The 26242-nt window shown below is 39.0% G+C and overlaps 1 protein-coding gene across 1 annotated transcript; it reads left to right on the forward strand.

Moving 5' to 3' along the window:
• Positions 1-2573: 2573 nt before the first annotated feature.
• Positions 2574-23820, forward strand: HEPACAM2 (HEPACAM family member 2). Its single transcript, XM_009330511.1, has 9 exons — positions 2574-2666; positions 8340-8690; positions 10084-10368; positions 16439-16735; positions 19957-20082; positions 20167-20191; positions 20315-20352; positions 21684-21757; positions 23704-23820. The coding sequence occupies exons 1-9, from the start codon at positions 2597-2599 to the stop codon at positions 23818-23820; spliced, it is 1383 nt and encodes a 460-aa protein (XP_009328786.1). The 5' UTR covers positions 2574-2596.
• Positions 23821-26242: the final 2422 nt, after the last annotated feature.

A 26242-nucleotide genomic window follows, 5' to 3' on the forward strand; every position in this document is an offset into this window, starting at 1 on the left:
GCCTCGGCCGCTTCCTTACGTTGATATCCACGAACGCCTCGACCGGGATGGGTGGCCCAGCAGGCCGAGGGTTTCTCTGGGGTTTGGGGGGTGTTTATAGAGTGTTTGAACATTGAGGTTCGCTCGTTTAGACTCTGAAGGCAATTCTCTGAGAAGGCAAAACGAGGCCCTGAGACAGACTAGCTAGAAAATACGCTGGGATAATGAGCATTTGCTGTTTGCATCGCGTTGTTTTGGGTGTTGCGCACAAGGGCATCAGGCCTGTTTGCAGGTGATGCAGTTTTGCATCGCCAAAACAGGCTTGCATGTCTCTATACTTTGGTTGTATAGATCTCAACTGAAAAAAAAAAAAAGCTGATAACTTAAAAAAATCTATTTTACATCAATACAAAGAAAGGAAGAATTTATCCTATAATCTTTGCTTAACTGGAGACAACATTCAATAATAAGGCTACCAACACATCCACTGCAGCATAGTAATACCTGCAGAAAAGGTGGTCTTTCCTTTCGGAATTACTGGAGTCTGCACATCGGTCAGCTCAGCATGCGTTTCCTAATCCCGTTATTATATAGCCCCCCAGCTGGCCCATAACTTGTTGCAGGGTATGTCAGGTAAAAGCGGGCGTGCTGCTTTCCTTTTGAACCAACGCAGTGACGGGACTGGTCATCCCCTCCCTGCATTCTTTAGCAAGAATTCATTACTTCTGGCTACCACAGGGAGTATAATCCATAGTTATTTCTGTGGAAAACCTCTAACATGTTTAGCACATAGCAAAGTTACTTGTTAGTAATGAAATAACTAAAATTTGCAGAAATACTGAAAGTATTCAGAATGTTACTGCTACAAATAAAGTTGCTTATTGTAGTTGCTTTTATTAAAACGAAATGAGTGAGGTTTGATTAAGTCTAAATGCCATTTAACAACCAGCACAAGCTAGAATTCTATAGAAAAAAAAATGTACTTCTTTAGCATTCACTTTATTTGTGTAGCTTAGTGTAAAAAATTGCAGCATATTAATGACATCAAGAGCATATCCAAATGCTGGAAATAAGGGGACGCACTTGAAAAATATATCTTTGCTAATCTGTTCTTTTTTTTTAATTTTCTTTGCCCTCATAGGGCATTTAAAACACCAACGCAGACTTCATCCTGATTTGAAAGCTCCCATTCATTTCAGTTAGAAATTAATTGGAACCCATGACCAAGATTTTATTACATGTTGAAACCAAGTAGATAATAATTTCTACCTCAGGTTTTATAAAAGGTTGCAATTTGATATATCTAGCCTACAGTCAAGTGGACTAAGCAGGTTATAAACGGCGACATTCAGGAGGGGCAGGACAGTGGACCTGGGAAGCCTTTGAGGGTATGCAAAATACCCTCTTCATCTACTGGCTCATGTCAGGTGGTGACGTTATTTCTGGTGGGACCACTGAACTTACATTTTTGTTAACCTGAAGTAACCTTCATGTTTCTTACATTTGATTATACAGAACTGCTAAGAATTCTGGAAGGATCTGGGTATTTTTACCTCCCTTAAGTAAAAATTGAGTGTTCAGCCCTTCTGGTGGGGGCTTAGCACTTGCAGGACCCTTGCAGTGAGGGGGAGGCAATTCTTTACTACCAGTCCCTCCTGCACAGGGCAGGATACAGTCTAGCCTAATATTTGTTAATCCATAATAGTCTGCCTAAGTAAGTGTTGTATAGCGAAAACTTAGTGTGTTTTTCTATGAATAAACCATCCCTGTTGATGCAAATATTGGCTGTTGCGAACTGTTACTGCACATGCAACTGCGGGAGGGTTGCCTGGTTTGCTGCTGATCAGATTTGTACGGTGAGTGACAGCCTTGGACAAAATCCAAATCATACATTAATATTAGTATTAATTAAACTGATGTCAGTTAATGCAGAATAAACAGTAATCGGCAGCTAACTCAACAACTGTAGTAAGCTGTCCACTCTAGCCACAGGATTCTTTGTTAGAAGATGCCTGATAGACGCTTCACGTTACATGTTGTTTAGAGAAAGGGAACAAAATCGTCACCAAGTTATCCTTATGTTAAGGAAAAACACACAGATATGGGCTCGCAAGTGCTAGAAAAAAATTTAAGCAAGGCTCTTGCTCAATATTTTTTGTAACAGAAAAGGAGAGGCTGTCAACTGGAAAAGATCTGAAAAAAAAATCTTCTGAATACTACTTTGAAATAAGCAGACCCATCTAGCAGCACGGTATTTTTTATGAAACTGTAGCTAAAGGATGTTAATACCTATATAACCTGTACGTTGGGTGCGTTCACTTATTTTTATTAATTGAACGTACTTTGTATTCTGCGCCCCATTTATTACATTCTGTGTCATATTTGCTGTGACTGCCGGGGAAGGGTTACGATAAAGTCGGAGGCAATGGGGATGGGTGCTCATCTAACAGGTGCTCCACTCCCTTTGTTCTTTGTATACACATATTCAAATCACATAAGGCAGGGGACAGGATAGGGCCTGGTAACTCGTTGCTGATTTCCCTGGCAAATAAACCAGCAGCTGCAGGTCCAAGCCCTGGCTTAGCGCTGAGAAAAAGGTGGGATTTGTGTGGACAGGATGCTTTCATGGAGCCCTTTAGCCAACTTCTTTTGGGACTTACAGTGCAAAATATATTTCCTGCTTGTAGGTAAGAAACGGTATGAATTATATTTGATTGTCGCTGTGGAAATGTGGGTTTTATACTCCTAAATTTAAAGATATTTCTGTTGTATTGTCAGACATTTTTATTTCAGGAAAGTAGCCTAAAAACTTTTAATCAGATAGTGTCACCTTGTTTTATGAGTGGAGCTATAAACTTTTAGCAACTGACAAAAATTAGTGCTATATGTAATCTGTGTATAAACCACGGGCATTGATTACATATATATTGTCACATTTTCTTTATTAATATATACATTATGCATTCTTTTTAACAAGGCTGGACAGGTTCTGAACCATCTCTTTAAAAATGCATTATGTTGAGACACTGCGGATGCATTATCTTTCAGTTCATTATGATGCCTTACAGTTAATAGGGAAAATTTATATGTAATAGTCAAATGTACTTGGTATTAAAACTAAATTAAGCTTTCAATCAACTGAAGAATGTCTTCCCATTAATAGTGCATTTGTTTGGTATCTGGGTGCAGTTTTCATAAGCATACATCTGTTACCCATGCACTTGATAAAAAATAGATGTTCTGTGCACTTTGACAGGAATATCCTGTGATCAAATGTTAGATAAACTTATATTTCTACAAACTCTTGTAGTTCACTTCTTCTGTATTTAATTGTGTTTGTAAATACCAACAGAGGGAATATATAATATTACAAATGTAGTGCATCCTCTACTCATTCATGTGTAGGACAGTTTTTCTTTTATCTTCTTTGGGAGCTTCATATACAGTCACCTACTTTCCTTGATTTTGAGCTAAATACTTTGTCAAGAGTGTTGGCTTCATAACAATTGCAGTTTTATACGAAGTTTATTGGATTTCTTCTTTAAAAATGAAAACCCTTGTTGATAAAAAACACAGTGAATATGCACTTTATCTACATTACAACTTTATTGGACATTTTTTATTAAAATCCTACAAGAGATACTGATATGCAAGCAGCGTGCTTTACAGTACACGTTTGTTCACCAGGAAGTCTCATCGTATACCCTTCCTCAGATGTACACGTTTCCTAGTACGGGAAATTTGGAGCTTGTACCTTATATCATGACAAGAATCGGGTGGACTGGGGACATGACACAAAGCCCACCGAAGACTTTGACCTCAGAAGCTAAAATTAGGTCCAATAACTTGTTCTTGGGCAAAAATCCCAAACTGGGGAAGAGTATGCCCGAGTCTCTACTGATATAAATGGGGGTATAGGAATTGCAGATTCCCTGGTACATTATATCTGTTTTTTTCCATAAATGAACATCTTTGCAAAAAGTGTAAAAACTTTTATCACTAATCTAGTGATATTTTACACCAAGTTCAGAGTTTTTGGAGAGCTGAAACACTCTGGTAAAAAGCAGTTGAGAATCCAAACTCACTTTGACAAGGAGATGTGCATGTTAAATTCAGAGAATCTTCCAACCTCGCTAAGCAGGTTTCAGTTTATGCCGTAAACTCAAAAGTTATGTCATAGTTTTTTATTTAAACTAAAGCTGCAGCCCTTGTTTTATGTCAACAACGATTCTGTTGTGCTTGCTAATACTGGTGATAGCAGAGTGAGATGGAAGCAAAGCACAGATCACTGAGCTCCAAATGGAGGTCGTTTTGGTACAACCCTTACAGTCATTATACAAAAACTAGTTTTCGGAATTCCATTGTCTTGGAAAAATGTGTATTATATTTAGAAAGCTATAGAGAAAGGTTTAAATTATATGGAATTTGTGCCTGATGAGAATGAAGTAAGAGTTTGGCACATTGGCTTGATTTCACTATTAACATTAATTCAAGGATTAGTCATAAGAGTCTTCAGTTTTAATTAAAAATCAAAATTAGTCTAATAGAATAGAATCATAGAACCATTTAGGGTGGAAAAGATCCTCAAGATCATCGAGTCCAACCATAAACCTAGCACTGCCAAGTCCACCACTAAACCATGTCCCTAAGCGCCTCATCTACACATCTTTTAAATACCTCCAGGGATGGTGACTCCACCGCTTCCCTGGGCAGCCTGTTTCAATGCTTGACAACCCTTTTGGTGAAGAAATAACCCTTTTGGTGAAGAAGATAACCCTTTCACTGAAGAATAACCCTTTCAGCGAAGAATATTCCAGACTGCAAAAGATTTGATCTCTCTTAAGGCCAGAAGTCTCCCAGCATTGCGCCTGTAAAACCCTTGCCTTCGGCAGAGCACCATTACCTGATAGCTTCTCCGAGCCTCAGCCTGCCTTGCCCCTCACCCTGTTGGCCGCAGACGAGCTCCCGCGTGCTGATGGCACTCCACAAAATCACCCCAGCAGACCCGGAGGGAGCAGCAAAAACTGCAGTCACCCAAAGTCACTCCTGAACAGACTCAGGGGAAAACGGGGTTTCTGCCCTCACCACCTCTGGTCTTTGCTAAAAGAATTTCCTTAACTGCAGATCAAAATGTCTTTCCAACCTGTTACACGGAGCCACTTTTCCCCATGAATCAATGGAACCAAGTTAATTTACAGTTTCTATTCCCACATTTTTTAACTGAGAAGAAATTAAGTTTTCCAGCCACAATTCTATCTTACTGTATTACAGTGGTACGTGCTACACTAGTGGTCCCAGTTATCCTAGTGCTCACTAGACCTGCTTGGGTTTTGCTAAATTTCTGCAGAAACAGATTTGTGAGAAATTTATTTGTTATACTTTTTTTATGATTACACTGCAGCTGTGACTGGCTTCTTGTCCTACAGCACAATCACTTATTGACAGCTAAAAAAACTCAAAAATTGAGCAATGTCATGCCTAAAGAATGAGGAAGGATATGGACAGATCATTTACATATCTCCCAGTGTTTGACAGATGTTTTTTACTTCATTCAAGGAGATTTAAAAATTGAAATGTATTTGATGGGTTATAGGAAATATATTTCCAATATTAAATATTTTGTGAAGGATTTTACTGAGGAATTACGCTCTTTTTCTCTTTTTCAAATGGACAACAGCAGTTTAAATCTGATTTATATTGTAAGGTTCACAGGGAAGGAATTAGCTTCTGAGAAATGTTACAACAACCAACAAAACTAATCTCCCATTAACCAGAGTCTAGCAAGTCCCTAAGAGTTGTGCAGCGTTAGAAAACTGTGCAAGAACAACAGGACACAAATATTATTAAAAAGGAGTAGGGGAGGAGGCTTCAATTTGATGTGCTTCAGCCATTTCAGGGTTTTGATCTAGAAAAAGTTAAGCATATAAATATCTCTGTCCTGTGTATCCTCCACTTAAGCTTCTCCATAATTTTCCCTATGCTTTTCCTCCTTTTTTGTCCCATTCTCCTCCTGTCTCAGCTGACCCCAACTGTCCATTCCACATCAGTGTCCATGCAACCTGAAGTCCTCTGCCCGCTTCCCCTTTAGCCCCTGAGAAGGTGGGTTTGCCAGTCTTTCTGTCAAAGGATTTCAATGTCTTTATACACATCACCCCTATAGTGTTCTGCCACATTTTCCTTTGGTTTCCTGCCATACCCTCAGAAACTCTGCGAGCTGTCTTCTCTAGTTGAGTATAGTATTGCTCAGCTTTATGAAAAGTGAAGCCAGCCACAAAATTACTTTTTTTGGGTAGACTTTGTGTTGACTGTAAAACTCACTAGTTCCCGAATGGACAGAATATGACCAGAGATCTCTTAGCAATAGGGGTTTTTCCTGAAATACAGTTAGTACCTCACAGATGGTTTTGTGGGTGCCTTCAGCGGCATGGACAGCATTGCTGGCTACCCACAAGCCAGTCCCCTCCCACACCCTCTCTGCTCTGCTACTTTTCCTGGCCTTCTGGAGTACCTCTAACATTAATTACTGTCATTACATATTGCCATGCTGCATCTGTTACCCTCACCCCCTTTGTGTGTCCCTACCCTGATCCCCAGTGACAGTTTTCTTTGCGATAGGCTTAAGCGGCAAACAGCTGTGTAGTCTAATTTGAAGATTCTAACCCAAAAGACATATATGGCTACCATATTATGCTACTGAATTGATATTTTTATCTTTTCCTGCTATATATCCTAGGAAATTAGACACAAATGAACCTTTAACAATTTCTTTTTGTCATAAAGACAAATGCTATGAAGGTAGGAAATTTAAGAAACAAAGTTACTTCTGCATTATATTAATCTTTAATAGCACAGTCACGTTTTTCACATATAGCTCCCTGTGCCCCCCCTTTCCAGGCAGAGGGTATATGTACTTCAGCTGGGGAGTTACTTTCTTGTTACAGGTATTGAGAAACATGTCAAGAATCATAGAATCATAGAATACCAGGTTGGAAGGGACCTCAAGGATCATCTGGTCCAACCAAAGATGTTCAATAGCAGGAAAAGAATAGATGGTTCATGGTGAAAACATTGCATGTTGCCCTGGGCAGTGCATTCTCTCTCTCAGTTTCCAGCACGCTCTTATACAGTGTTAGACGGACTACTTACATCATGGTTTTTACACGTTCTTACTAATAAAAGGTTGCTTTTTTCCTAGGGTTTTGACTTAGCACTGGCAGTGTGCTTTTTGGCAATATTGAGCACTCAAAGCTGAGCAATCAAACCTGCAACTGAAGTCAATAGGAGCTGCATCTTGAACATACTAAAATCTGTTTATATGTACTTTGAAAAATACAGTCCTTAATATTTCAAATTGATCATCCAAAATGAGTGGGTATTTTTGCTGTTAATTTTCTCTGGGCATAAATTTCTCATCTGTAAAGTTGTATCAATTATAATGGTGTTGTGAAATCAATTCATTAATGTCAATGCTTTACACCATTGCTGTACTTGTGAGTGCTGTGGAAAAGTTCACGTGGAAATCGATCACTAAGTCCTAAGAGTAAAGTTTTAATAATGTTCTATAAATCTGTCTCACATGAATTCTACACAATGAAAAATGATTCAGAAATAATATATGGAAAGCCGATGATTAACTGAGGAGTGGCCTTTTTGCACCCTAATGGAGGCCAGATTCTTGGAGAACAGGATTAACCATGTGGCTGAAAATTTTGCTTTTGTGCATATCAAAAGCAAACCTTAATTCTGCTCTTGCCTAAAATTGGAATACTTGACTTTTGCAAGCTTAGTAATGTTTCTTGAATTTAGCCTTACGTGTACAGAGCAGTCAGCAATAATAACTATGTATAATTTTAATCAGCCAAATTCATGGAAGTGCTGCTTGTTAGATTTTCAGTCAGTTTCTCAGTATAACTGGCAAAGTAACACGAAGAAATTTCTCCCTAGCTAAACCAACCCAGAAAAAAAATCCTAAAAATTGAGTTTGCAATCCAAGACTGTTAGACAGTATAAGACCTAGAAATTGGGAATATTTTAAAGGGAAACTATTTTAAACATTAAGGTAAATGCACATTTTCTCATTTTTTGTCAAACTTTCAACAATAAAAGATCCTCTGCCCAGAAATCGCAAATATCCTTCCTTTGGCTTTTCATATATTTTAAAGCTGGAGCTCTGTATCTAGATCCAACTTCACCGAGTGTTTGCCCCTTTCTTATGTGAAATCTGAGTTATAACCGTACAAAAAAGTGTAAGCTTTAACCTTGAGAGTTTTTTCTCTGTGAGAATTTCTCATTTGAGTTTTCCAGGGTTTCCATTTGTGTTTTGGGTTTGTTTGTTTGTTTGTTCTTTCATTTTTATGCAGGTATTTGTTCTGCCTTAAAGTTGACAGTACCATCTCATACCATCCATGGTATTGAGGGGCAACCACTCCATCTTACTGTTGACTACAATTTCAACGCTACAGCTTCTGAAATCCAGATAATTTGGCTTTTTGAGGGGCCTCAAAGTAATCCAAAATACTTGCTTGGCTCTGTAAATCAAACTGTAGTTCCAGACTTGGAATACCAGCACAAGTTTACCCTCATACCACCGAATGCATCTCTGATGATCAATCCATTGCATCTCAGTGATGAGGGCAATTATATTGTAAAAGTCAATGTCCGTGGAAATGGGACAATAGCTGCCAGTCAAAAGATTCAAGTAGCTGTTGATGGTAAGTCAGTAAAATACAGTATCTTCATTCTGAAAAAAAAAACTGCAATAGTTTTGAAGTACTGGTTCTTAATATCCAGTTACAATAATGTATAATTTAATCCAACCATACATGAATAAATAATAACAACTAAGTTATGTTATTTTCTACTGCTGCTGAAGGGAGTGCTGCAATATGTCATCTTTAAACAAAATTAATATATTGACTAATGTTTCAGGATCATAAGTAAAAAATTGAAGGAGTATAGAAACCAATAATTAATAATAAATTAGACAAACTTCTAAGAAATGTTTTATAAGGCTCTGCTGTGCTATCAAATCATGAAGATGCATTAACTTTCAAATAGTCTTTTTACCTGAACAACTCTTCCCTGAGGAAATCTGCAACCATTTGCCAACTCAGGATTTTATTCTGCGTGCAAGCTAGAGGACTGTGGCGAGGTGTCCCTAAAAAAGGAAAGACCACAATGGGATTTGAGGGGGCAAAATTTGACCCCACCTGTAGAATGTTATTCCACTGTCTTATTCCACTGACTCCAGTTTTTTTATTGGAAGATTTATTTGTCATTCCCATTCCCTATGCTGTATAGCCAGTCAGACAGAGAAGAGCTGACTGCCCCTTCATTCTCTCTTTTTGTTAGATGAGCTCTCTACGTGGGCCTACCATGTCTTTTACCTTCTGTCACTATCAAAGAGGAGTCATTGACTTTTGCTGGTTGACCTTGTGTCTGTAAAAGAAGCCCAAATCTGCATTCCTAAAATACTGAAGTTCCTCTTTGTTCTTTACTCCTTGTAGTGGGGATAGAAAAAAAAGGGAAGTAGAAAATAATGATCTCAAAGAATGACAAGAGGCTACTGTAATTTATGGGTTATATGGAAGGAGCCCTGTCACTGTTGGGCTTGGAATAATGAAATGAATGATGTAGTAGCACAATAAGGTTGTAGCTGCCATTTAACTCCCATACCCGTCCCAGTTTGCAGTCATCCTCATGACTGGATTGACAGCGTATTTCAGCGGTGCCCAGTGTCAGCAAAGCTGCAGGCAGCCATACAGAGGAAGTCGCACACTGTGGCCAACGTCATGCTCTGCACTCTTCATTTCTGTGGGATTGATTATGAGGCAGGAGCTGGAGGCCATGGTATACCTGCCTGCAGCCTTTGTCCTATTACCAGTAATATAAACAGTCTAGTTTTATTTAAGTGCTAGAATAACTCTTACAGTCACCAGCTGAGAATATGGACTTCTCTTTTCAACCTTTAGCCACATTTAATAAATAAAATTTGAAATCCGAGTACTTTCCAGAGGTGACTGCTATTTGTATCGTCTTGACAACAAAGACTGTGATATACTGGCTCGTCACTTTTATAACTCTTCATATCTCTTTATTTTACAGTTCCTGTCACAAAGCCCATTGTACATACTGAACCATCTTCAGGGGTAGTGGAGTATGTAGGGAATATTACATTAAATTGTACTGTGGAGAAAGGTACGAGGGTAGTTTACCAGTGGATGAAAAATGGGAAGCCTCTCCATGCCGGCCCTAATTACACCTTTTCATCAAACAATGCAACACTTCTAATTGTTCCTGTTGTAAAAGAAGACATTGGGAATTACAGCTGTCTGGTATCTAATCCTGTCAGTGCAATGGAAAGTGAGATAATTGCACCAACCATATATTGTGAGTATATGAAATATTTATAATTACTTTTTTATAAATGATCTGGCTGGAAAGAACAGACAGAAAACAGTTGAGTCAACATTATATGTGAGCTTGCATTCAAAATGAGCTTGTTTGTAACAGCTCTAACTTACAACAGTATAATAAAAAGTTACTCAGCGTTATGTGGTTGTGAAGATTAGTCTCAACTGCAGAATTCAAATAGGAACTTCAAGAATTCCACAGTACAGACATCTTCAGATCTGGAGGAGATGTGACTCAAAAAAGTGATCAGATGGGTATACATGAAAATATTGTTAAAAATGGAGACAGCAAACAATATCAAAAAGCTAAGTGCAGGAAGTAACCAGGCTGAAGGACTGCTATTTGTGGTTTTCCTCAAGATCATTTTGAGTCCAGTCCTGTTTAATACTTCCATTAATGACATCAGCATAAAGACTGGGAGTATCTCAATGAAGTTCACTTGTGACATTAAACTGGGAGGACTGAATGACTTTGACAGAGTAGTAGAACTGGTATGAAATTTGCTAGTAAAAAATAAATGGGCATGCACTTTTAGAGAATAAAAAACATGAACTTCTGCTGATGAGATGGAGATTGATTGGGAAATAACTGAGGCAGCAAGCCTGGGTGATTGAGCTATCACAAGATGTCTGTGAACCGGCAGCGTGATTCAGGCATGAGAAAGCCACATGTAATTCTAGGGTGTGTTGGCAAAGTATTTCCAACAAGGAAGTAAGGGGAATACTAATGACACACAGAAGATGAGACCACATGTAGAATACTGTGTGCAGTTCCTGCACACCCCAGAGCAATGATCTCGAACTGGAAAGAAACAGAACAGAAAGGAATGGAGAACACACCCGGAGAACTCAGTCTGGCTTAGCAAAATCAGAGCTGAAAGGAGTGTTTGCTTTCCACATCAAGTGAGAAACATGAGGGAGCAAGAAGAGTTGCACAAAGACCAATGCTGGCAGAAGAATAAACCATAAGCTAGCCATATATTTTGACTGGAAATGAAATCACCTGAGAAACTAACTGTGAACATAAATTGAGTTCATGAATGAAATGAGTTGGAGGAAACAAAAGATTGGCTTAATCAGCATTCAACAATTATACTTTAAATCTTAGAAAGGGCACTCTCATTTTGTTCCTTATCCCTCCTGTAATGTCAGCTCCCCGTGCCTCCAAGATTTGCAAGCAGCACGTGCTGTGTATGTGACCTTGCCAGGCTCTAATCCTCATGTCCTCAGGGGTCGAACTGTCCTTCTCAGAGGAGAGCTGAAATCAGACAGGTCAGGACCTACCTTGCCACCAGCCCTGTTCAGATATAACCAGTTTACCCAATGGCACAGCGTGGATGGCACAGTGCAAGGACTGGAACTGGATTCCTGTCCAGCCAAGGGCTGGTGCTCGCTCTTGCTTTTGCTGGGCTCTGTGATCTGGCAGCTGGTAGACGGCCCATGCCCTAGACTTGTTACGATTGCACTACCAGCACATTCAGAACCTACACCTCTTACTAGATCATATTTTCCTCCTCCTCCTTTCTTCTCTGATTATCCATTCTGCTACTTATTTATTTTTAATTCTAATTTGGAAGAATGGGATGAGGGGGTGTCTCGCATCTGAAGTGTGTGTGGAGGTCTCTAACATTGCACCAGGAGAAGAGAAAAAGACTGCCTAAATTAGTGAAGACTAACAAGGACATTGTTAGAGGAGAGCTGATACCCTAGGTGCAGCTTATAAAATTGACAGCAATGCAGACATGAAGATGAAGAAGCTGCTGCAAAGAGTCCTAAACAGGGCAGATGTGAATTGAGCTTCCATTCACATTAGACAGAGGAATCATGGTAAAATGGTCTACAAGGAAATAACCAGCACTGATGGCTTTTTAACTTATCATTACCATAATTAAAAAAACCCATCATATTCTTTCCTCAAGGTAGCACATTTTTAAATGCCTTCTTTTGTACAGTCACACTCTCAGCTCACTTAAGTGCTTAAAGTGCTAAGAACGAGAGCTGCATGTGTATGAATGTGCTGCCTCCACTGCTTTTCTCACTTCAATGAGCTATGAATGGACCTTATACACCTCTCTCTCCAAAGAATACCTACACAAAACTTGGGGATGCTGTATCCAGCACAACCTGATAGCCTTCTTACAATGCAATAGAATCAGGTCAGGCTAGAAAAATATCCGCCACCCTTGCTACCTTTCGGACTGCTCTGTTTGTGCACAGCCCCTTCAGCATTTGCATTTCTGAGCTGATGCACACAGGATTGGCTCCAGGGCACTTATCGCACTGACGGGTGTCTGGGACACTTGCACTGACAAGGTGCGTGCCCTTCAGTTTCAGTTCTGGTGCTGCTTCCTCCCTTCTCCCTCACTCAACTGCATGTATTTTTCAGCAGATTTGAAAAAACTTTCCAAGTTCTAAACTGAAAACCTATTTTTGACCCATTGTTTAGCAGAACTTTAAAATCTCAAAGTTACTTCAGTGTCCACATTTCTGGAACCTTTTGCTGCTTGAGCGATTGTGATATACAGCTCAAAAGATCTGTATATATCAAAAACTTTGAGATTCAGTCTTTCTCCACATGTGGAAATATTGTCACGAGTATTTGTATTTTCAGAATTACTTTTTATTTCATCAGAACTGAGGGTTTGCTTTGTGCATAATTTAAAATTTGAAAAAAATATTAAAAGAAAACAATGCAATGCTGAAAGATTGCAATACTTGCGCTACTGTCCATATCCAAGTTAGTGATGGGAGTTGGGCTCTTACTTCCTGAGCTATACAAAGTCACATAATTTGGTCCAACCTCTGCCTGCAGGGGTAGTTTGTCTCCCAGCTCCCAGTTGTCAATAACAATCCAGAACAGGCCCCGGGATCTCTATGTGCCATATGTCATTGCTGCAGGGGAGTTACTGGAGGTGATAACAAAAAGGTCACTCACAGTAAATACCTGCCATCTGCTTGGAAACTGTAACAGTCTTGTGGTGATAGGAGCAATTGGAAATATTCCCACAGAGCAGTAAATTGTTACTCAGAACAGATGATTTATTATTTTACAAGTCATTTAGTTAACTGGCTTTACTGAGACAAGAGGCAGATTTCTGTTGAGAACAATACTGGAAAGGAGAAGTAGAGCTGAGGGATCCGTGAAGGCTGTCACTGTGGTTTTTTTACTGAGAATCAAAAGTGTTTTGTTCTTTATTTCTCATTAAGAGTATTCTGCTTCTCCATTAGCTATGATGATAATGCACCCCAGAACATGGCTAGTGCAGTAGCGTGACCCAGAAACAAATTATGTCAAGACTGGCAGAAGCTGCTGTGATGGAGGCTGTGGCAGAAGCTGCTGTGCTGTGCTGACGGAGTTGAATTTAACAGACTAAGTGGGATTTCTTACCTTGGGTCTTCCCAAAGCTAGAATATATTTAGTCCTAGAGAGGAAACGGTTAATTACCTGCTTTTCAGAATCATTCTTGAAGCTGTGTATATCCCTCAGCTACCCAGTGTTTAGGGATCTCTGAAGTACGCGATGCCCAGGAGAGGGAAAAGACCGATCCAGGCGAAGCAGAAGGGTTACCCGATGCTTGCGTTGACTTCATCAAGGAATGCCACTTTTCAGACCTTGCCAAGATTTGACTATTCCTTAAGAAAACCTTTCTTTGTTTTTTTCAAACGTACTTTCCCAGCCAGTGTGCGTCAGTGGTTTTATAATGGTTTCTTTCGATTTGCAGCTTTCATACAGAAGTGTATTAATGTTGTTAGTGTTCTCTGTCTATGCTGCACTGTTGCGATACTGATAAAAAAGCAGAACTCAATTCTGATTCTTTTGCAGACTGTGGCAAACCTCCCACTATAGTGAGGGGGCACAGAGACCAGTCAGCTATTCTTACCATTAATATCTGTTTACATGTATCAAAGGTTGTATTATCAGTGAAAATAAAAGCTAATTCTTCTAAGAAAGAAGAATTGGATAGGAGGAACCACTGAATTGCTCTGCAAAGTAAAAAAGTGTGGTCCTGCCTATAAATAGTGCGCAAGGGGTTTTACTTTTTATTTATGAAAAAGTCAAAGTTCACTACATCTCTCTCCTTTCCCATCTGAAAGAAGGGAAGTCAATACCTATAACGGGCGAGCCCCCGTGAGAAGCTGGTGTTCTGGACCATCCACAGAAGCATGCAGTCCGAGTGAGGCCAGCCAAACCAAAGCAGTGGTGATAGGTCTGCAGTTCCCAGAAATGCTTATTACAGGGTCAGCCGTCTCTTGGATACAGTAAAGCAAATGGCTCGGGAACTGCAGAGCCTGTGGAGAAGCAGCCCAGCATCTAGAGTTTAAAAAATGCCTTGATTCTTCAGAGTAGCCCCTGCCATGTAGGTGGGAACAACACTAATTCATGCTGAAGTGAATCTGTATTGCATTTCCCAAGTAAATATTACACATGATGTTGGGCCTTCCTTAAAATGAGACTGCAAAAAGCTTACCGCTAAGAAATAAGTAGAGAAAATAAAAAGTTTGACAAGTTTACTTTGTGAAATATGGACATTTGGTTAAAAGTGGACTAAGCTGAGGTCATGGTGTGATAGTCTGCATTCTCTTGTCTAAGCCTTCACAAATAGAGAAAAAAACCCAGAGGCACACACAAAATGGCCTGTTTTGTGCTGCGTGCTGTTTGCCTACGCGTTCTTGAAGAATAAATCAGTCTCATGAAAAAAGACAGACAATAAATAGAAGTGTGCATGTTAGAGGAAGGTCTAACGTCAGCCTGAATTTCCTGATGAGAAGTAGTCTGAAACGTGCCAGTGTGCCGCTTCATGTGGCAGGGAATTTCACATTCAAACCCAGCTACGTCATCTTAATGCTTCCAGACAACCATGGGAAGGTGGAAATACTATTTGATTGCACTGTCTACAATGGGCATAACATTGACTTACCTATCTTTTTGCTATGCCATTCTGTGTGAGGCACTTGTCAGCAGCTTTACTGAACTTCAGGGATCGTACCAAAAAAATGTCTCCTGCTCATTCTGCATATTTTCTTCTTTTAGCTTCTGTCAATATTAGGTCTGTGCATTTTTGATTATGCGTGTAAGCCCTTAGGGAATTAGCACTTTTTTTATGATTAGTTCCTTTGACTGGAAAAAGTAATTTAATAAGGTACATTTTGATTATTATATTCTCTACATTAATTTCTATGCTTCGATCCCTGTAAAAATAGATTTTAACATGTGAAGATATAAAAAGCCTATGATCTGAAATGATCTATTAAAACTAGCATGGGAAATATTCTTATCATATTTAAATATATTGTTTCCCTTCCCATTTTCCTGTGAAGATTACCCTAAAAATACTTAGCTGCTCAATTTTCTGAATGACATGACTATTGGTCAATATATGCCTCTTCTAATTATATTCAGAAACACAGCTTGCTTTCAGCACGAGGGCTTACTCTTGAAAGAAATGTAAATGTTGAAATAGTAGAAGCCTACTAAAGTGGGGGGAAGGTTAAAGTTTATTTCAGCAATCATTTATGGAAAACCTTTTCTGAAGTTATCTAAGGCACACCGCACTCTATATTACACCTGTAGGATAGCTCCCCAAATAATTATTGTACTGCAAAGTATTACAGTGAATGTTTATATATTTCAAGGCTAATTTGTTCACTTTTAAATGTGCAGAGAAATTACTTATGCCAATAAGTTTGGCATTTAAGTAGAAAGGGTCAAATACGCCCCTGAAGAAGACCTGCTCCTTTACTTCACAGCTTTTCCAACTGTTTTCAGGTTTTTTTTCTTTTTATCGTACTGAAAAATGCATACACCTGTGCTTTTTCCCTAAACAGCGATTAGATCAATATTAAGTGGGTGTAGTCTGAGATAAACCTAGTACAGATCAAGTTATTGAACTGAAAGCCTTTTAATTGAAATGATTGAATCCAATGCCAGCCATTCTAAAGGCTAGTCTAACTTAAAAATTCTAAGTTTAGAGATATGCTTCTATTTAAAGTTTAATTATATACTTTGATTTTAATTTTTCCACCATGTTTCTTTTTTTTCAATGCAGATGGACCTTATGGACTTAGAGTTAAATCAGATAAAGGTCTGAATATAGGGGCGGTGTTTACAGTTGACATGGGGGAAGTTATACTGTTCAACTGCTCAGCAGATTCAAATCCACCAAATATTTATTCGTGGATTCAAAGGGCTGAGAATACCACTCATGTAATCAAATATGGACCCCATCTGGAAGTTGTATCTGATAAAGTGGCCCGGAAGACAATAGATTACATGTGCCGTGCTTTCAACAACGTGACTGGAAAACGAGATGAAACTCACTTTACAGTCGTCGTTACTTCTGTAGGTAAGAACATTAATTCATTGCTGTAACTGTAACATCTGAGCAGAGTGTCAACCTCAGAAAAAGGAAATAATTCTTAGAGAGAGAATATATATCAGAAGTGAGGTCTTGCTGACAATGTAGTAAAGGGGATTTTGGCCATTCAGTGGCATCTGGGTTTTACTCACAGTGTGACACAGCTTAGGACAAGACCCACTAAGATGCTGAAGTTTTGTGGGAGTTTGACGCCAAAATGTATTTGGCCATTTGGAACTTTATCCCTTGAGCAGAAACACTTCCTCGGTAGGCAAACTTCATCATGACCAAGTACAGTGGCAGAATTATCTCTCTCTTACTTTTTGCCTTTAAAAATGATGAAGATGAATGGAGAGAATGATGCGGAAATCTGCTGAATGCCAAGGTGGGTCTTTCCTCCCAAGGGCAGGTTTTGTCCAAGGCTCACTGTCCCACAGCTTTCAGGAGCTGTGAGCCCTGGGGCCACCAGGAGACCAGTAGATGGGATAGTTTCAAGCATACATCACTGACTAAAATAACCAGGCACAGACTCACAGCAATGAAGGTCTTTAATATTTTTCCGGTGTGGTTAGGTATTATAAGAGCCTTAGTTTAGTGTATGATAATAATGCAAGCTGTGATGATGAATGGTTTTATTAGAATTTGTTCATAAAAATTATTTCACTGCCATATTTATGAATCTATTGATTGACTGCTAGGTTCTGCTGAACGCTCACCTTTATTTCCCATACATTGTAACCTCAGTTCCTGTATCAGATTGCGTTAAACAGCAACAAAGCAGTTTTTCAGAAAATCTCCAGAAGCATACAGCAAAGAACAAGATATTGAGGAAGTCTGTTATCTCTTATTAATACAGATAGATACAAGTTTTTTCAGATAAGGAATGTATGCTATTAATGTTCAACAAGATGGAACAGATTTCCTTTTAGAAAATTTAACAAAGCAATTTTGCTTGTGCAGAACGAAGAGCTCAGCCATTTGTTAGATAAACAAGGAGAGCAGATGTCCATCGTTCAGGCTGACTTATGGATTCATCACAAATCCATGGCTTTCAGTATGCTGGAAGGAAGATGGGTTGCAATTTTACAGTGAGAATACTGCACTTTAAAACTAAACATTGTGGTTAGTGGTGAAAGAAAATGCAACCAGAGCTATGTGTCAGTAGAAATAAACATGACATTTCTCCAGGAAGTTCATGTAAGCTATGATATATATGTGAACATTCATCAATAAGTGTTAAGAAGTTCAGCTGAGATTTCCTTTCAAAGGCCAAAAAGAAGGGAAAACTCCACAGCTTCGTGTTTAGTTGCACTTAAAAACATACATTTCCTAATTACAAATATTTTGCCTAAATAAAGCTTTTAAAACATTTTATCCTGCATATTTACGAATTGAAAAATGTCAGTTTCCCCCTCAATAGCCATTTTCTTCTTGATGAGTATTTATTCAGATAGCACTAAATCCAGATGTCGAGCCTACACTTTGCAATGCAGCACTGATTGACTCTAAGAGGTATGAATTCACACACGAGGCTAAACCTCAGAGATCCTGCTCAGGCTAAATTCCGGTTGGAACTGATTAAATGTACTAAGCAAAGACTATGAATATTATTCCATATCCCTTCTCCCTGTCCCCATAATCCTAGGTACAGAGCCCGGACTGTGCCTCTCAAAATACTGGAAACCCCATTTTCAGCAGCGACAGGAACTTCGATGTTTCAGAAGACCTTACACAACTTCCCCACCTAAGGAACTGGAACTTTCCTATATGGCGCTATAAACAGCTGCCTAATTAATGCAAAAAATCATCAAGGAAACAATTATATCAATAAGTTGCAATTGCATCAATCATTGCACTAAGCTGTTACCCAGTTTTAGCTAAGACTGGTTAGACTTTAAAATAAGAGGATGTATCTCATTAAGTGCACAAGTCATTGCTCAGTTCTCAAGTTGAGTCAACTTGAGTGTGTTAAATGTGTGTAAAGAGCACATCTTTGTTATCTGCACCGGTATGCCTGCGGAGATAAGATTTATTGAGTCTAAATTTGAAATTACTCATTTTAAAGAACATTTTTAAGGACTCAGCTGATTCTCCAGCGTTTGGGGTTTTTTTCTGAGGAGCAGTACGTTGAAGGGGTATGAAAGAAATTTGGTGAAACTGCAGTGATTTATTTTCCCATATCTTTGGGATTCATTTTCTGGTTTGAAATCCACATATTTAATCTTTGTGATAACCGCTACACACACAGCCAGCACAATGCCAGTGAATTACATGGAGGTGTAAGTAGATGCAAGTAACACTGTCTGTCTGCACAGGAGTTCATAAATGTACTGGAAACACATCCAGCTAAATAATACACATTTGAATCGTATTCATAAAGCTGGCACTGACAAATACGCAGCATTAATTTATCTGTATGGATTGTGACACGGCCTTTAGTTAAATGAATTCTGCACGATTCAGAGCAAAGGAGGAATTTAAGGGTGCACAAACAACTATGTCTGGCATTTCCTAACTTTCACATTCCTGTCTTTGCAATTTCTATGCAAATATTTTCGACATGGTTTTGTGTATGCAATTATATATATATTGTATTTGTGTTTTATCAGCAAATCCTGCTGGAAAACTGCTGCTAACGCGTATCTCGGCAAAAGATCTGAGCAAAGGAAAGAAATACTTTGGATATATTTAGACATGAATACAAATAATTTATTGGCTTCTGATGGGAGTTGATAAACAACCAGACTGTCAGTGATCTGAAATTCTTTAGAAAAAATACAATAGTATCAATATTATCCCCTCCTACTCTACAGCTCCTACAGCTGGGAGGATTTCCCTCCCATCTGGCACAAACTGCTTACCTAATTGTCACCTAATTTCTTGGTAGTTCAGTGTTTCTGTGCCTAAAATTAGAATATTCATCTACTTTTTGTGATGCTGTAATTCATGGATTACGTTTACTGACCTTCCTTTAGCTTTAGGTACCGATCTGTTTTGGATTCAATTCTGATATGCATATCATTGCTTTTCTAGTCAGGAGATTTGAGGGGAAAAAGAAATATTACCAATTCACAAGAACACAAATTTTGTGTCTGTTTTGTATCTCTATGCAGGTTTACTAGCTTCAGGTGAATTTCAAAAGATGCATTTTTTCATTCTCATAATACAGAACGAGAGACTAAATACAGTACTCATCTTCTTTGTCGCAGGATTGGAAAAGCTTGCCCAGAAAGGAAAATCTTTGTCATCTCTTGCAGTAATAACGGGAATTTCATTATTTTTGATCCTAGCTATGGTCTTTTTATTCATATGGAAAAAATATCAGCCACATAAAGGTATGTAAAAGTTAAGCACACTCCAGCTCTTCTTTTGGACCATCAGAGCAAAAAGAATGATTTTTCTTTTTTTCTTCTTTTCAGTGATACAACAGAAGCTGCAGAGCAGGTACAAAAATAAATCATTCTTAGGTCTTGAAGTCCTTTCCATCAAAAGAACTGCATTTTATCATATTAATTTTCCTTCCTTGGCTTATGACATGAAACTGAAAAACATGTTTATGTTTTCTAGGCCAGAGGCTGATTACAGGAAGGCACAGGCATTTTCAGGTAATGCTAATGAAAGAAATGTGAGCGTAAGGTTCCATTCCTGCAAAAAATTACCATCTCCACATACAAAAAGAAAGAAGGAAAGGAAGGGAAGTGTGTTTTTAACTTGGGTTGCACACCTACCTCTATGTTAGCTTACTCAAGATAAAACCAAAATGACAACAGGTCAGTGTGGGTTTAGCTCATGCCTGGAGTTCACAGCAGTATGTACCTCTTGGCTTGAATTCTAGCTGTTAATCCCAGTTAGAATCACCTGTATTCTGCTGTTCTCACCAGTATGAAATAAATCATTGTTATTATGGGATAGCAATGAGAGGTGATACACCATGGGAGGATCACACTTCTAAATGTTCATGGCACCAATCAGTATCAAAATTGTGAGATGTTAATATGACATTACAATATATATATTTTAGCCTCCACCACATTCTGTACTACATTTCTCTGTGACATCAGGACCCAGTGTTTTTTTGTCACTGCCTCTTTTCCCTCCACAATCCTTCCCTCATCATCCTGGAAACCAGCCATCCTTTGGAAGGGTAGCACTTTTGTTCCCATCCCTTTCTACCAAAGCATCAGAGCAGACCCTTATGGCCTGCTATATGCGAGAGGATAGAGAATTATATGAAGCTTAGGCAGGTAAGAAATTCACTTGAGCACAGAGAGTCCTTCACCCCAGCAAGTGGTATCAGAGGAGAGAATCTCAGCTCTGTCTTTAGTGCTGCAGCCTTTGCTGCGGAGTGATGCAGTGATGCCCAAGAGACAACCAAAAGTCTCAGATCTCCTGGACAGCGGGAGGGTAGAGAAAGAGACTCCCACCCTCACTACAAGTTGTATCTGAAGTCCCAGATGCAATCTGTCAAATGGTTTAATAATGTGGCACCTGTTAGTATCATCTTCCCTTTTTTTATTCTCAGCATTATAAAAGATGCAGGTGGTACTGCCTCACTACAGTGTAGACGTGCTGAGCTTGTGGACTGGGCCCCTTTTCTATGGGAAATGAAAGTAAATCAGTCTGTTTAGCCCTCCAGCAAAGAGAGTCCCAATGGCTCTACCAAAACTGTTACTGAGGTTAGCAAGAGGCTCCTCGCTTGGTCTGAGGTGTTGGAGATAGCCAAGCACCGTGCACACCGGCTGTGCAGCTGCCCTGCCTCGCGTCACGCCAGCTTAGGAACTTGGCAGGGAAGTGGTTTAAAGCAGATCAAACAACCAATATTCAGATGTTTTAAAAATTAGGCCAAATGACTTTGCCCATCGTTATGTAAGCTGTCTTTTCCAGATTCATACTACATCTCGGTACCTTTTTTCATGTTTGTTTGTTCTAACTTTAGGACATGAAAGTGCTTTGGATGATTTTGGGATATATGAATTTGTCGCTATTCCTGATCTTGCCAGTGGTTCTAGGGTATGTGGTTTTACATCATAAACTGATGGTTTCTTTTCTATTTCTTAAGGTGTACTAAATATCTGTAGTAGAATCCTTCTGTCAGTTTGCTCTTGTTGCTTTTTACAGATGTCTATGTGACACCATATTCATGACACCATATTCACTGCTGCTGTTTACCCAGTACTTGCTCTTTCTTCACTGTGTTACTAGTCCAGTACTTGTATTAACATGGTGCAGTAAGGAACTAACCAAGCTCTAAAGGGAGCAATCTCAGTTCAGTTACCCTACATTAAAAGAATATTAGTCGTGTTGGGTAGATGGGTAGCACTGAATCCTTTGTGTCACAGAAGCAAATTAATTCTTGTGATGCCGTTTTCTCCCTTGGCCCTAATATTGCTGCTCACGCAACATACAACTTCGGCAGTGCAGGAAAGCCTCAGGGGGGTATTTAAAGTTTTCATTGTAAAAATATGCAAACTAAATCTCAGCTATGTTTCACAAGAATTATCTTGTTAGCGTCATGTATTGTGGGGGAGGACTTAAGCACAGGGATTTTGCTAGCAGAAAAAGTCCTACTACATATGCTACTTTTCTGCATTGTGGCTTTGCTGACATTACTGTATAGCAGTTGGAGATCATTCTGATGTGGTGTAAAAGGACAAAGAAAAAATGAGAAATAGGGCCACAAAATTTAGGGACAACAGACTGAAACTGGGAGGAAGTAGACGAAGCACTTTCCCTTTGCTAGGGAAAATCTCTGGCGATACAGTCTTGTACCCTTGGAGAGCATCAGTATGGTCAGGTAAGGGAGAGCTCTTAAAACTTGATCACACAGCGTCATATCGTCACACCTATTTTGTTGTTATGATTAGTTCTCATAATACATAATGTATTCGCAAAAAATAGTCATAGATTAATAAACCCTTTTCTCTGCTGGGGTTAGATGATTGAAATAGACATTTCTAGGGCTAGAGTGCTATTGTAAAGGTTAGTGGAGAGGACAGACTTTTACAGCAGCAGACATAAAAGGCTTTTAGAAAACAGAGGAGCCGAACTGTATCTGTGAAAGTTTGTGACCGTAGGAGCCTTATTAAGTACGGAGACCAGGTTCTAAATCATCACACCCTTAGGCACACTACGATATCCCTTAGGCCGGTCATATCACAAAGTCACATTCTTGCAGAATCGGGGCCTTAATAGGTCGGGAGGGAGAGAAAGGTGACAAGGACAACAGAATGGATGTACAAGCAATGAAATTTATTCTAATTTCCAGTAAAATTTCAAGAAACAGGAGAAACTCCACTGGCTTATGGTCAGTTACTCAGATTTATGGCATTGCAGATAAAGTCAGCATTTGATCCACTGATTCATTGTAGTTAGTTAGCAGAAAAAGGGAAAAATAAGAAAGTGGAGACAATGAAGAACTGGAGGTTAGGTAGAGGCAGAAAGACTGAGAATTCCTTATGGATGGGGAATCTAGGTGTTGTGTTGACATAAGAGCAGATTTGTATAATTAACATACTGAACAATTTCATTATTACTTCATTTATGGAAGTTCCTTGCAATTCCCTCCCTTTGACATGCTGGTGGGTGTTTTATGCTGAACCCCTTCCCTGAATATTTTCTCCTTTTTTACTGTCTATTCTTCTGCTCCTCTCTTTATTAAATGTTCCTTCCTTGACTTGTGGTACACTAATATAAAATACTTGCTGTATTAAATGCAAGACCTGCATCCTAAATCTTCTAAGATCCTAATTGAATTTAAAACTATTGCTTGCCTTACTATAAATGTGATAAAAGCTTACTCAAATGAAATGTAAACTAATAGAGATGAACTGTTAAATCCACATGCAAACCATTGATAGCGAAAAGTTAAAAACCCAAGACGTTACATTATCAGTTTAATTTCTGTTGAATCTTTTCCCGTTTGTACTTACAGTAGGAATACTCTTTGCTACTTTTAGGTTTCAAGACAATCTGTTCCTGGCTCTGACTGTGTCCCAGGCCAGGATATGCTTAGTACGGTTTATGAGGTTATTCAGCATATTCCTGAGCAGCTGCAACAAGACCATCAACAGTAAGTTAAAGCCTGTGTGCGCTCATGTGGTAGCTCAAAGACAAACACTTTTGCATCCAGAACGATTTACATTTTGGTAGCTGGTGTGTGATTCCAGTGAGAGGGGTAAGGAAGGAAAACGGGTGTAAGCTACATCAGTTCCTCCACCATTTCCTATCCAGTCCCTCACTTTTCCTCAAGACTCCAGTCTGCTATTTCATCATGCCAGTCTTGTCTAAGCGTGAAAAACAAAAGGTAAGATCTTCAAACACAATTTCAAATGAAAATTCACAAATGTTTTAAGAGGGTGTGGCTATAGTTTCATGGCACTGAGACATCAGCACTTCCCACTGAGCAGGTTAAATCTTCAGTCAAAGCAGTTTAATCAGCAGCACGGCTTCCAGACCTGCCAGCCGTGTGCCAAGTAGAGTTAGGGGGGCGTTTTTCGCAATGTTAAAACTGGTCAGCTGATCAATAACCAGTGGTTGTTAAAATGGTCACTGAAATATTAACAGACAATGCTTAGTTACCCGAGTAAGCAATGTCTTAATTTGTATCTTAACTAATGATTTAGAGCAAAAGAATTCTTGTTCTGCAGCACCCTGGCTTGGGACTTCACAGAAACACTTTTGCTGAGTTAAATACCAGAAAGACCACAGCACGCTGTGCTTATGCAGCTGGTGTCTGGTAGTCCTGATTTTGTTCAAATCACCTACTTTGTAGCACTTCTTGGCATAAGAAGAGTGAATACACTGTAAAGTTTCTGTAATTGCAATATAGCTGCCATAAATCTGTTGTGAATATCAACAGTCTTTCTTACAAGTTAAGAGCAGCACACAAGACATTATTTGGTAACAAGCCTATTATATCACATTTTCCATGTTTTTATGATGTGTTTTGTTTCTTTTATGGCTGGAAAGGAAAATATGCACTCTTACCAATATACTAATCAGTTGGCTGAGTAATCACAATGGTTTTGCGACTGCATTAGCATTCAGTACTTACACTATTAAAAATTTTGTGCAGGTTACATCTTCAACTGTGTGTCCGAATTACGTATGCAAACATGCAGCCATGCTTGTAAAAGGAAGCTGATCAGTGAGAAAGCAATAATGAATTACTAATGACATTTTTGTTCTGCTTGGAGTTACTCACTTTGAGCCTTAAGATGATTTTTTAAACCAGATGTAAAAAATAGCATTCATAAAGTACATCTTTTCTTATTCTTCCTCCTACATGTCTTCCTTCTCAACTTTCTCACTGATACATGACCCCTCTAAAAAAGGAATAAATTCAACGTAAAGGTAACTTGAACTTTGTGACAGTTCAGATTTCAACTCAAACTTCGCAAAACATATTCTTAGTTGTAAAGGACTCATTTGCATAAACCCATTTTGCTGCTCTTTTTATATATCAAGATTTTAAAAAACATAGGAACAAAATTTTCACTCATAAAACAAAATCTGCTGAACACAATAATGGGTAAACTACTCAGATTAGAAAGACCACTTTCATGAATTTTCCAATTCCTGACCTGCCGTGAGGGAACACTCTGAGTGGTAAATAAATAAGGACAACTAAGTCGATACTGGTACTTGCAGCAGGATGCTTCAGCATTCAGTATAAGGGAAAAACAAAACACCACAGAACAGGGAACGGAGCTGGGAAAGTAATTCCAAACTCCTGTAGTGCAAAGTAATGATTGCTTATGGATGGATCCCCCAGACTTGGTATGCAGCCATCTGTACAGTAATCAGCAATGTTCATGGGCAAAATGATACAGAACTTCCCTGCACTCTGCTTACGGTAGGAATTTCTCCTTGTGCAAAACAAAAGAACAGATGCTATGGGAGACAAACTGGTTTGTTGGTAAAGTGATCATTTTATTCCCAGTGGTTTTGACTGGAACTGCTGTCATTTCATAGATTTATTAGAATTAATGTGCAAAGAAAAGTAAGTCAAAACCACTGTTTCATTCTCAGATTTACAGTCTGAGAATCTTTCAAATCCTCTCTTTGAATCTGACTTCTACAGTGTTAGCTGATGTTCTCTCTCTTGCTATTAGAAATCCCAGTGACAGTACCAGCAAATTCACAGACTAGCCGATGCCTAACACCCTGGGAATAGCTTTTTCCTTCCACTTTTCCTTATGCTTTCATCAGCCTTTTTATCCATTCATCCACACATGCATATACGCCTCTGATGCTCTAAATAATTACAAAATTTTAGATGTGCCCCAGCTCTTAAAAAGTAAGAATACTGCTGGAAACTAATTAAACTCTTAAACTGTCTTGGGTTTGGACTGACGGCCTCATAACCTAATTGCAGTCAAAAAATGAGCTGACATGATAGTTGGCTTTGCACTTTTACATTCCCATGGTGATATTAGTCACTCTTCACAGCAGTCTTTTGCAGATTAGCCTCCCCTGCTCCTCCAAAGAATCAAA

This window comes from Pygoscelis adeliae, unplaced genomic scaffold (genome assembly GCF_000699105.1).
Source record: "Pygoscelis adeliae isolate BGI_AS28 unplaced genomic scaffold, ASM69910v1 Scaffold27, whole genome shotgun sequence".
NCBI lineage: Eukaryota > Metazoa > Chordata > Aves > Sphenisciformes > Spheniscidae > Pygoscelis > Pygoscelis adeliae.